Source organism: Pristis pectinata, chromosome 12, assembly GCF_009764475.1.
Source record: "Pristis pectinata isolate sPriPec2 chromosome 12, sPriPec2.1.pri, whole genome shotgun sequence".
Classification (NCBI taxonomy): domain Eukaryota; kingdom Metazoa; phylum Chordata; class Chondrichthyes; order Rhinopristiformes; family Pristidae; genus Pristis; species Pristis pectinata.
The window spans coordinates 16166652-16180736 of NC_067416.1; the positions used below are offsets into that span (position 1 = coordinate 16166652).

Genomic DNA, 14085 nt, shown 5'->3' on the forward strand with positions numbered 1-14085 from the left:
CTTCTTCCACCTTAGTGTTCATGATATGGACTCCTCTACCAATGGAAAAACCAAATGCTATTTGGGCGATCATTTTGCAGAATGCAGTCTACAAACAAAATCCCGAGCTTCAAGTTGCCTGTCACTTTAATTCTCCATTCCACTCCCACACTGACTTCTCTGTCTTGGTCTCCTATATTTTCCCAATGAAGCTCAACAAAAGCTCAAGGGACACCACATTGATTTTTTTTTCCCTCAGTGCCCTCATTCATCTCCTCTGGCTAACTAATCTCCTTACATTCCTCTGGGTAGATTTTCTATGATTAACTAGACAGCATTGAAATCAATTGTGTCACCTGGTCAACCTCAGTCTCCATCCTACCACAAATGTTCCTTTGTTTTCTTCATGTCCACAACTTAAACCGTGCTTATTTTATTGTTTTACCAGTTCTAATGAAGAGTCATTGAAATATTAACTCCGTTTCTCTCTCCCTCTCTCCACGGATGCTGCCTGACCTACTGTGCATCTTCTGAATTTATAGGTTTTACTTCTGGTTTTTAGCATCTGCAGTTTTGTTGCTTTTCATTTTAAAAACATTATTTACATTCTGTAAAATGACATTTCTCAAACAGATTTTTTTATTATTGCATTCGTTTCATGGGTGGAAGTACTGCCAGCCTGTTAAGGTTCTCACTTGCACGTTGTACACATTCTTATTTCAGTTCCTATTCAAACTGGCTGATTAATATTCAACTTAAAGGAAAATTAGGTCACATGCAGCTCTACTAGGGACTAGGTAAAGTGCGAGTTGCTCATTTTTTTAAACCACTTGCTAAGTTTTCCTGATTGTAGACAACTACTGGGATTGATAGCTACTCATTGAAGTTTTTAATCTCCAGGGACTGTCTTTTAAACTTCCATGTTGTTCTTCGAAAACCTTGCAAACGTTACACTTAAATGTTACAAAAATTAACTTACTTTAAAAGGTAGTCTTCAACTTATGTTCCAGGTTTTCCAAACCTTTCCTTTCTATAGCAATAGCTAAGTAGCAACCATAAGGCTTTATGATTAGAATTGCTTTTAATCCTTATTCTCTTAAGATGGAGGACTAAGGATTCTAAATTGTGCAAGATTTTGTCTGCAGTCTCTCACTTTATCTGTACTTTTGTAAATGTTATACTTTAAGGGGATGTGGCAATTATTAATATTTTGCAGATCTTGGCATTTTTGTTAACTTGAAATCCATGTGTATTCCAGTCAGAAACACAGTTATGTGTGGCAAATTAATTCACAATGTGGCAATTAAAAATAACCTGATGTTTTTGCAGTGGTAAAAGTAAAATTTCCTGGTTATCTAAATTTTTCAGACATATCCATAATAGTTGACTCCATCAATTAATCTTTCCCAGCAAACTTGCCAAAATTATTTAACAGGAATTACTTAGTGTTTGCTAAACTGTGCAGTTAACATCCTTCACCACGTTCATGTGTCGACATAGTCCATGCTCTAACAGGCTGTTATATAATGAGATTCCAGGTCGAACAACTCATTTGATAACAGTAAATCTCAAATTTCAAACATGTACTCCAAATGCAGCATTAATCTTGCACAGCACGTACAAGGTTCTCAGATTCTCAACATCACATGGGTAAGACTAATACTTGGTATTAATTAACATGACCCCGGCCTATTTACTGTTATTTAAAATAATTTTGATTAGAAAGTCCAGGCTTAAGGAAGTATGTTGCTCAAAACTGTTAAATTTTTATGGGTTTCTTATTTTATAAGTAGTGCTTTAACCAGCAAAATTTAAAAAAAATTGGACTTACTCAATGTGAGTCAGAACTAAAAAATAGAAGTAGGCCATTCTGTCCCCTCATGCTTGGTCCGACATTCAATAATAGCATGGGTGATCTTTTACATCAGCACCACTTTCCTGCACTAAGCTCATATCCCTTGAACCTCTTCCTGTACAATTGAACCAATAGTAGCAATGTAAAGAGAAGTGTGGCAAGACATCTTATTTTGTAGCTCCAGCAGCTATCCATTCTAGCCGCTGAAGCAATCTTTGTAATTCTCTGGTTATCAGCAAAATACTGATAGAAAATAATTGGTGCAGCTGAACCTGTCTAAAATCTTATATTCTTCAACCAAATGCCTTATAATATTTGCTTTATTATTTTATGCACAAAATTTATATAAACCTCACTTTAAAATATTAAACTTACTTACCAGAGGATCCCTTTCTCCTCCCACCAGGTTTTTTACAGCACCATCCTTTAGTGATACAGAACGGATTGTGCTGCTCTCACTGTCAGCGACAAAAAGGCAATTCCACTGCTGGGGAGCTACAGACAAGCCTGATGGCTGAGCAAATCCTGCTTTGTAAGGATAGGAATTGTTTCTATTTTCCTCGTTACCACTTCCAGCAAAACGAATGCATGTTCCCTTCTTGTACTCACTAGGAGACACAAGTAAATTAATACACACATTAATAAAATAAACATTTCAGCTGCATTACATCATATTAGATGTGGTTACTTAAGGAAACAATGAAAAATATCTTGGTATTTTCTACAAAGCTATGTAGGTAAATCCAGTTATACAAAAACTACTGCAATATTTGAATTGAGTCAACAGTTTGGGCAATTTATAAATTCCGAATGTGGTCCAATTCAAATTATGAACAACATGTTCTCTTAAAAATAATTGGAACTTATTCACAAAGAACAACATAGCAATTTGTTTCTTCCGCATAATATGCATCACTATTTTGGAAGATGCATTAAGCAAGATTTTGCAGGCCCGTGACACTGCCTGGAATGTGTCTAGGCAGACTGGCAGCAGCCAGAGAGGTATGTGGCTGCTTTTAGATTTTATTTTTGGTTTGGACTCCCTGGTGGTTTGCAGGAGTACAGAAAAGCTGCATCTAAATTTCCCAGTACTGGCCTTGGTGTAAACCCTTAATTGTCTCTTTTGAATCTTGAATTCTACTATACCACGTTCAATTGTTTTGAATCTGAGGTCTTAATGCTAACCAGTGAACATTATGTAATTGACAGTCTCCAGGGATAACTTCAAAAGGCAAGAACACTAACTTCTTAAATAATTGCCTTAATGAACATTCTGCACCAACTATGATAACATACCCAGTTAATAACATTATTGCCTTTGAGTCAGAAATTTGAAGGTTTATGATCCTTTCAAGACTTTGGCATAAGAATTTAGATGGACACTCTAGAATGGAGGGCTACAGTATTGTTGGAGATGTTCCCTTTCAGATGAGATTTTAAACCAAGGCTCTGTTTACTTTCTTAGATGAGCAAAAGGTTGAGTAACCCTTTGGGATTGGATGGGCAATAAATGCTAGCTTTGCCGGTCATGTCCAGATCCCATACAATGAATAAATTAAGAAAAAAGGTGTGGAATTATACTGAAGATATCATTGAGGAGGTATTCCCAGTGACTTGAACAAAGGTACTCTTTAATTATCATGAAAATAAGTTATCTGTTCATTATTTCATTACAATAGAAGCTAGCTGAGTGTAAATTGGCTGTTGTATTTTCTATAAGTGACTACTCTTAGAAATACTCTATATGCTGTAAAGCATTTAGAGTGAAAGGTACTAAATAATTAAGAAACGGATACTGATGCTTCATGAGAAATTTCCTCATGTTGTTAAGCTAATGGGTGAATAAAATGAAAATTGCAATTTTTCCAGTAGTTCCTGAATATAGAGAGACAGATGGTGATTAGCACATTTCCTAACTGAAAATGTATGAAATTATGTACTGTTCTAGGACATTTCCATTGGCCTAAAATGCTTTCTAAGTCTATGTCAGGAATTTGCTGTTCAACAGCTTTTAGTGCTATGTGTTATTTATGCACAAATGATGCAGGAACTTCAGGTTAGCATTGAATATGTGGCTGCTCTTTGAGTTGTGCCATTTTCCTTTTAGCTACAGGAAAATAGTACCTTGCTGCCTGCCTCACCATTAACAGCATTGAATGGGATAAAATTCCTGTATTTACATTGCAGAAATGAACTAAGCACATCAGAGAAAGTCATATCCATTCTAGTAGGTACCTTTTAACAATGGAATAATGCGTTAATTACTGCCAATTAAATTTGCTAGCTGTGAAATCGGCTACAACAAATGGAAGTTTGAATTCCTTTATATATTAACTTCTCTTGGTGATTTTAAAAATATAACATTTAAAACTTAACTTATCCACACTGTTCATTTCCTCTCTAATCCAGTCTTACTTTCCTTTTTGTTTTGTACTTGATTTTATGTTAAACTCACTCACTGTAACTCATGCTCCCATCTCAGTCTATTCACTGATAATATCACAATCATTCAATCTAACTGAAAAAACAACAAGATGCTGGAGGAACTCAGCAGGCCAGGCAGCATCCGTGGAGAAAAGCAGATGGTCAATGTTTCAGGTCAGGACCCTTCTTCAGGACTGAAGATAGGAAAAGGGGAAGCCCAACATGTAGGGAGGAAAAACAAAACAGTGATAGGTGGACAAAAGAGGGGAGGTGGGGTGGGCACAAGGTGGTGATAGGTCGATGCAGGTAAGAGATAGTGATAGGCAGGTGTGGGGGAGGAGGGGAGAGCAGATCTACCAGGGGATGAATGGGTCAAGGGTATGGAGACAGCTGCCCCATAGGGGGAGGGGAGGAGAGGAGAGGGACAAAATAGGCAAGGAGAAAAAAGAGAAAGGCTAGGAAAGGGAAGAAAAGAAGATGCATGGGGGGTGGATTTGGTTTATTTAAAGTGGGAGAATTCGATGTTCATCCTGTTAGGCTGTAAGGTCCCAAGACAGCAAATGAGGTGCTGTTCCTCTAGTTTGCGTTTGGACTTCTCCTGGAAGTGGAGGCGGCCAAGGACTGACATATCAGTGATGGAGCAGGAGGGGGAGTTGAAGTGACTCGCGGTTACGGACAGCAGGTGTTATACGAAATGGTTTTGTAGAACACCTGCGCTCCATCTGTAACCGCAATCTGCATCTCCCCATTGCCAGTCACTTCAACTCCCCCTCCTACTCCATCACTGATATGTCAGTCCTCAGCCTCCTCCACTGCCAGGTGAAGTCCAAACGCAAACTGGAGGAACAAAACCTCATTTTCCGTCTTGGAACCTTACAGCCTAACGGCATGAACACTGAATTCTCCCACTTTAAGTAAACCAAACCACCCTCCCACCCCCATCCTTGCCTCTTCTTCCTTTTCCTTGCCTCGCTCTTTTTTTCTCCACCTTTTTTTTTCCTCTCCTCCCTCCCCCCATGGGGCGCCTGCCTCCATACCTTCGACCTGGTGGATCTGCCCTCCCCTCCTCTCCCGCACCTGCCTATCACTATCTCTTACCTGCATCTACCTATCACCACCTTGTGCCCACCCCACCTCCCCTCTTTTGTCCATCTTTTACTGCTCTGTTTTTATCCCCATATATATTGGGCTTCCCCTTTTCCTATCTTCAGTTCTGAAGAAGGGTCCTAACCCAAAATGTTGACCGCCTGCTTTTCTCCACGGATGCTGCCTGGCCTGCTAAGTTCCTCCAGTATCTTGTTGTTTTTTCGTCTAGATTCCAGCAATCTGCAGTCCTCTTTTTCTCTCATTCAATCTAACTGGTCAGCTTTCCCTGTTCACTTAGGTTCCAAGTGCTCATCTTCCCTTGCTGCACCATCAACTTGCACTTTCAGTAATAAAAACAGAAGATGCTGGAAGCACTCAGCAGGTCAGACAGCATCTGTGGAAAGAGAAACAGAATTAACGTTTCAGGTCCGAAATCTTTCATTATAACTGGGAAAGAGAGAAAGCAAGTTAGTTTTAGAAGATGGGAGGAGATATGAGAGCTTGCCACACAAAAATGTTATAAACCTAAATGTGCAAGGGCAAATTTAACTAATGGCAGACACTGTTTCAATTCAGTCCTAGAGCAAATTATGGCAACTAGTTTAAGCTGTGGATTGTTTCCATTAGATTGTTTCCATTGTGAAGCTTTGTTTACATTTACTGATATTTAGCAGATATAAATAGACAGCTCCGCCAATTAAACCATTCCTAATATAATAGCTGAAATACTCTAGGTAAAACTATTCCTTGGCAGAGTTCTTGTTTTTTTCTAACTACAAAAAGGTATTCATTTAAAATTGGTTTCAACAAAAAAAAATCATTTTATTTGAGGCAACATTTAAAAGCAGTAAAATCATGTCATATACATACGAATACAGGAACCCCATGATTAATCAAATGGACTGCTGTATTGTTGAGTGGAATCCTTTTGTGCCATTTCGTTAACCAGTATTATTTTTAAAAACTCAATTTAAATTGTATTGCTTCTTTTAATTACAAATTATGGATACATTATAATGTAATGCTTGCTGAAATGCTGCAGGGTTTTCATTAATGAACATTTTAATGTAGACAGAAGAATACATGATAACACAATGAAAAACTGAAACTAACTATCACTACCTAAAAGAGCATACTTGAAGTATTTGGAGTTCCAACCACATCATCATCCAGTTTGCAATGGAATTTAAATCATGCAGCTACTATAAAAAGCGTGCAATTACCACTTGAGAGAGAACTACCCAGCAATGAATACAAATATCTATGCCAATTGGTTAATTTTAAACTACAATTGAAGGTTATGGAAGTTAACTCAGTTTAATACTGCTGCAGGGTGACTTTCAGAAATTAATAAAACGTTATATTCAATTACTTACGGTCCTTTTGGAAGTTTTCCATCTTCTAAAAATATGACCCATATCTGATGAGTGCCTGCCATGGCAATGAACAGAAGATTGTCTTCAGTATCACCTGGATGAAGAAGAATTAAAAGATTGGGAATTAATTGAAAAGTATAAATTCTTGAGAGAGCTTGGAGAGTTAGGGGTAACTGAGAACAAGAGATTGATCATTCAGGATGAGATGATGAAAATTACTTCAATGTGAATCTTTGGAACTGCTAGTCCAGTCATGCACAAGGATATTCGAGACTGAAATCAAAATGATTTTTGCACACTAAAGAAAGGAAAATGGGGATACATGCAACAGTAGAATTATGCAGATATTCAGCCTTGACTTTATTGAATAGAAAAACAGGTTCAGTGGGCTGCACGGACTTATTTGCCTCCTATTTCAATTTTAAATGACCTTATGTCAATTTATTTACTTATTCATTTAAAGAAACGTGGTCATTCCCTGCAAGACCAGCATTTGTTATCCATCCCTAAAAATCTTCAAGAAGGTGGTGATGACTTTCATTGTTGAAGTGCTATAGTCCATCTAGTCAAGATACTCCCACAGTACTGACTGAGAGAGAGTTCCAGGAATTAGACCTGATAACACATTTCAAGGTCAGGATGATGTGTGACTTGGAGGGGAGACCTATGTGTGCTGATGCTGATGATCCATAAATGATTATAATGATCTTCAGTACTAGAACCAGGATAAAGGGTCTGCCTCACCCAAGAGCTTTTGCCACATTCACTGCTCATAGAGCAATGAAATTGGTTGATGTCTGGCTTTTGTGACTGTGGAATTCTCAGGAGGAAGCCAAGATGGATTATTTAGGACTTCAGAATGAACATGGTCATGAATACTTCAGCTTTGACTTTTAGCACTCGCATGCTGGGTCCTGCTATTGTTGAGGATTGTTCCTTCCATTAGCTGTTTAATTGCCTACTACTATTCATAACTAGATGTGGCAGGAATACAGAGTGCCAATCTTAGCCAGTGGTTGGGAGACTGTGTATTGAGCGATATTCAGTATTTTCACCATATTTTTTAGATATGCCTACTTCTGTTTCCAGCATGCACTCTTCACCGAAGAGTGATGGTGTACATTTCTGCTGTTGCTCATGTCTACAGAAGGTCATTGATAACCATTTTGAGCTGCTGGATCTGTTCTCAGTCCATCTCATTCAGGACAATCTTCAGTCATCCAAGTCATACAGTAGGAATACTGGCACCTTGGCCCACTGAGCTCATTGCCAACCACCAAGCATCCATGCACATTAACCACACGCTAATCCCATTTTTTTTAAAGCTTTTCCCCACATTCTACCACTCATCTCCACACACTAGGAGTAACTTATAGTAGCCAATTAAGCAACCAAACTGCGCATCTTTGGAATGTGGGAGGAAATTCACCCAGGAAGAACATATAAACTTCATTCAGGTAGCATTGAAAGTCAGGATTGAATCTGTGTCGTTGGAGCTGTCAGGTAGCAGCTCTAGTAGCTGTGCCGCTGTGGTGATCTTATGGTGAACAGAAGCAGCAGAGGTTGGCCACTTGGCCTCTTGTGCCTGCTCCACCATTCAACAAGATCATGGATGAACCTTTACCCTAACATCCCACATCTCTCAATTCCCTTACTATCCAAAAATCTAGCAATATTTGATTTCTAACTTAAATGCTACCCAAATCTGCCATCGCTCCATATATTTTTCCAATATTTTGATTACATATTAAGTGAATCTTATTTTTGAAACTTTGAAACCATAAGTTATACAATATTTAAACGTTAAATATTTTTACATTTTGCCAAAAGGTATTGAGATCAGTTATCTTCAACATGTTTATAAAAAATCTAGAAGAGGATCAGGCACTATTGTTGATTTAAGTCCAGTATAAACTGATGAAATGAAAGGCTTCCTGTTTATCCTAAAAATAATTTGTGCAAGCATGATGTGGTGGTTATGCTAGTGGTCAAAACAATCTGTCTATGCAGTGTCTTTAAAGAAGCAAGCATCTTTAAAAGCATTTCATTGAAGCATTATCAAACAAATATTGACACCAGGACACATAATTAGATAATAGGACAGATGGCCAGAAGCTTTAAAAGAACACTTTAAAGGGTGAGAGAAAGATGGGGATGTTTAGGTAGGGAATTGCAGAGCACTGGACCCCAGCTGCAAGTGCAAAACCACCAAAGATGAAGTGAATGAATAATAGCAGGAAGCCTGAATTAGAGAGTAGATATTCTGGACAGGACTGGAAAAGATTACATATTCGGTTGGGGTGAGTCATAAATGATTTGAAAAGAAGATTGAGATGCTAAAATTGGGGCATTGTTTAACTGAGTGCCATACAAAGTCAGCATGAAAAAGTATAATGGGTAATTGGGACAATACCTGTAACAGAACAAACTGTAGAGATTTCGGTAGGCTCAAGTTTACTGAGAATAGAACAAGGGATAAGGCTATGAATGTGTTGAAATGGTCATAGATGAGGGTTTCAGCAAGAGATTAATTTTTACTTCCATAATTGACTGAAATGCAGATTCACCATAGAATTATAACAAGGTAGCTATATGAAAATATTATACAAAAAGATAGTCTGGCATTAAAAAATCTTTTTAACTTCATCTCATTTATTAATGTTAGTTAAGTGGAAATAATGGCTGAGACACCAGAGAACTTGAGTGCTCTTCCTCAAAAATGGTGCAAATGAATTTCACATAACCATCCAAGGGGGCAGATTTACACAAAAGTACATCACAGGAACAGGTCTTTTGGCCTAACCAATGCTCCACTTGAGCTTTTGCCCATCTTTTCAACCCAGCTCTATCAATGTGACATGCTTTTCCAGTTCTTTCATATACCTATGTGGCTTACCCCGAAATGCATCTTTACTATTTGCCTCCACTACTTCCTGTGGAAGTGTATTCCACATTCTCATCACTCTGGGTGAAGAAGGTTCTTCTGAATTCCCCATTTAATGTCTTAATGACTATGTTACATTGATAGTCTCCAGCTTAGCACATCTTTACAGTCTTTGACTACATTTTCATAATGCTGAAGATCTTTATTAGGTCACCATTTTGAATTATTTTATTCCTAGAGAAAACAAATGCAATTCTGCTTATCCTTTTTTTGAAAGACAATATCACTGTCATTGCAGGACTTTGAATTCTTACCAACACATCAGTCTGGATCCTGCCCTTAAGATTCTGTGTGGGACTTGTAACCACAACTTCTTTCTCAGAGGTCGGAACTACCACTAAGCCATTGCTAATTATGAGGGGAATATGCCATGATATTGCTAATCCATTTGCAATTAAATTTGTTTACTTTCTGCCAAATAGTTTCATTAAAGTCATTGTACTAATTCTGAATTGGAAGTTTTCCCAAAAACCATCCCCATATGGAATTTGTGTAAGTTGTTAGATTCAGTAAGATTCTGTTACAGAACCATAAAGCACAGAAATAGACCTTTGGCCCACTGAGTCTATGCCAGCTATCAAGCACTATTTCACACTAATTCCATTTTTTTTCTCCCACATTTCCATCAACTCCCCCACAAATTCTACCACTCACCAACACACTAAGGGCAATTTACAGTGGTCAATTAACAATGTGCATGTCTTCGGAAGGTGGATGGCAGTTGGACTACCTGAGAGAAACCCACACACACACATAGGAAGAACATGCAAACTCCATACAGCCAGAATTGAACCTGGGTTGTTGGAGATGTATGGCAGAAGCTCTACCATTGTGCCTCCCTGTATCCCTTGAAATTGGCACATTTAACACTGTATATCTGCATGTAGGCTTGGCGAATCTGCTGATCACAATTACTTATTTATTTTCTTGCTTATTACAACATAGAAAGAGGCCATTCGCCCATAGGGTCCACGCAGCTCCCAGCAAAGCCATTCCATCAGTCTCTCTGCCCCGTTCCTATTTCCAGCTTATACAACTTATTCTCTTCCAATGTCCATAAACTTCTTTTTTTTTTTAACTACTTACCTATTGCAAGAGTTAATTTACAGGAGCTAATTAATCTACCAGCACATCTTTGGGATGCGAGAGAAACCTGATCACCTGGAGGAAGCCTGCACAGTTGTGGAGGAAGAAAAGTGTAAACTCCACACAGGCAAGGTTAGGCATGAAGTCAGGTCCCTATAGCTGAACCTCTGACTGCAGCAGAGCTACTGATACACCAGCCACAATTTGCTGTGCTTCCTGAGTCACTTGCTGCATGATGTTGTAAACTGTTCACAAACAAAACTATTACCTGATAGAACATATGCAATAGCAAAATAATATTATCTTTAAGAGGAAAACATTCACACACTGATGTAATTAGGTTATGCTTTGAGTAGAGTTTTGGTTCCCACAAGGGAATGCTTCAAATACAACACTTCAAGAATTATAAAGACAAACTATATACAGTACATACTGAAAAAATTAAATAGGAAGCTGTTGCCTGTGGCTATTCTCCAAAATACCAAGCTTACAAAATTATTCCTACTAAATTCAGTATTTCAGCTTTTAGTAATACAAAACTCCTGCATTAATATGCTGTACAGGTTTAATCACTTTAATTCAGTTCCGAATCTGATGGTTGTTAAAATAACAAAGTTTAATGGGGCAAATCTTCTGTTGAGATCCACAATGGATCTCCTGGTGGATATGGTCATAACTGGGCAATTCCAGAATGGAGGCAGGAGCACAGTGAGCCCATTGAAATCAATGGAAGAAATGCACTGTGAGAAGAAAAAACAATTATATAAGCAAGCATTTAGAGTATGCTTTGATTAGCTTTTTGGTTTCTATAAGGGAATATTTCAAATCTTAAATTTCAGCAAAGACAAAGATGAAGTATGTAAAGCACACTACTATCACAAACTGTTCTTATCATTGCATCTGGATTACTTGTGTCAGAATAGACTCTACACCTTGCTGGATGTGCTAAGTTTTGCATTCACAGTGAATATATGTTTGTATATTCAGCAAGCAAAAATATCTTTGGTAAAGTCAGTTCCAGTTTTGTTCCAATGTATCAGTTAATGAAAAATTATTACTTAACTCGATTGAACTTTTAAAATAATAAAAGTGGAAACTTACTTGTTTCTGTGCTTACAGTTCAACCATGAAATCAGTGTGTTTCACATCAAGAGTCAGACCCAATATCCGCTTAAAAATTAAATGAGAACACATACCACACTAGATTTGCCATTATCTCTATAAACAGTACTAAGTGGCAATGGCTAAATAATACCTCATTAGCCAATTAAGCATATATATGGCTGATTTTGGACAATTTATTGGTTTAAATAAACATCATGATTATTAGATTATACTAAGTTTAATCTTCAAACTATAACATAAGCGTTTACAGAACATTTCTTTCAGATGGTCTTACTATCTCCCATTATCAAGTGATCCAAGAAAAGATACACAGGACAAAGTGGTGTTTTGTCACTCTTGACATGTTGAGTAAATATCTTAAGCACAAAGCATCGCATTAAATTTGTTTATCTTAAAATGGGTTGAAATCAAACAATGATAAAGCCTAGCAGTAGTAGCCCAAAATGAAAGAATCAAGGTCTACAACTGGTACCATCTCCTATATCAAGAACATAAATAGCAAGCATGTCACATCAATATATGTATAAATTGCTGTGACTCTACCGTGGATAAGCTAAACATCCCCTGGAATTTTTTTCCAATGCAGTTCTAAAATAGCCAATAAAACTTTATTTGTAATGCACAGATTTCCACAGTGCTCTGCTGTTCTGACTTATATTCCTTATATAAACAATTGGTAAATCTTCATGAAATGATTAAGGAATTGAGAAAATGAAGGCCATCTGAAAATAAAGGGAATATAAAATACCTAACTAATAGGAAGTCTTTGCTAGCCTATAATGATTCTTTCTAAGTCAACATTTTTCATCCCTACTTATCATTCATTCCAACAATGTCTGTACTGTTCAGTGCTCAGCTCAGAGGCATATCTGGTGTGGAATGAGAGGTTCTGTTTAATCAGTTTAACTCCCTCCATACAGATCTTGCATTTCCGTGAAGGTGCTCAGTCAACTAGTAAAGCTCTTTAAAATCAAGAAGCTTTTCTGATGAATGGTAAGGTAATTCTGATTAATAAAAGTGTACCTTACATTTAGCCTGCTAAATATATTTTTCTTGAATATCTTAAAGCAACATTTTACTGCATATTAAATGATAAATGTTTTCTGCTTTTGAATGCTCCAAATTGGCTTGCAATTCCAAACATAATGGGGGAAATCTTATGCTGCCCTGAGAACTTCAGTCAGCTTCTGGTGTGGTCCAGACACAGTCTTCTGCTGGGAGCCTGGCTCTCAACTTATCAGCATGGCAGAAGCAGTGATTGACAGCACTGACAGAACAACTTTAGCAACCAATAAGACCCCATCCCCAGTGCTGCTGGTTAAACTTTATGTTAAATAAAAGTAAATAGATTAAGAACACATAAAAACAATCAAAAACATTGAGATCATCAATTACAGCAAATAAAAAGCTTCACTTATCCTTCTTGCGACAATTGATTCCTGCAATTCATTTCAATTGGCTTACTATACTTGTGTCAGGTTAATGTGGTACTGGTTTGGCAGGCATATTTCCCAGCCTAAAGCCCAGGAAATACACAGAGGTTTTTGCTGCCCTGTCGGATCCCAAGGACTCCCCAGTGCACTGCGGGTGTCTTGTAGCTGGTGCTCTGCTGTGTTATACAGCTTCAGCTTGGGAATAGCAAGTCATGGGCAGATGTGATGCAAGATTAGGCCTGTTTTGGTTCTTAACTAAAGAAATTGTATCTCCTATTAAATCATGAGATGGAAATTAATATTAGAATCATATAATGACATGGCACAGAAAGAAGTCATTTAGCTAACTGTACCTTTAGTGGATTTTGAAAGAGCAATTCAATTAGTCAATCTCTGTGCTCTTTTCTGATAACTCTGCAGATCTTTCCCTTTCATGTATTTAGCTAATTCCTTTTTGAAAGTTATCTCTGAATCTACTTCCACCACCCTTTCAAGTTGTGCTTTTCAGATCATAAACATTCAAAAATGTTTTGCTCGTAAAGCTTCTGGTTCTTTTGCCAATTACCCTAAATCTGTATCCTCTGTTACTGATTCTTATACCACTAGAAAGATTTGCTTCATTTACTCTATCATAGCGCTTCATTATTTTGATCACTTTATTAACTTTCCGTTTAACATCTTTCATTCTCTGTTGAGAAAAAAGAAAACAGTTTTCTCTAGTCTTTGCTCAGAAATGCTGTGATATTTTCCACTGTCCCATAGTCATATTCCAATCAG

The 14085-nt window shown here is 37.5% G+C and overlaps 1 protein-coding gene across 1 annotated transcript in view; it reads right to left on the reverse strand.

The window, feature by feature from the left end:
* Window positions 1-14085, reverse strand: part of nhlrc2 (NHL repeat containing 2) — a 63855-nt gene that overhangs the window by 18082 nt on the left and 31688 nt on the right. The window contains 2 exon segments of the mRNA XM_052027868.1: window positions 2214-2442; window positions 6721-6814. Of these exon segments, the coding sequence (XP_051883828.1) occupies window positions 2214-2442; window positions 6721-6814 (323 nt within the window).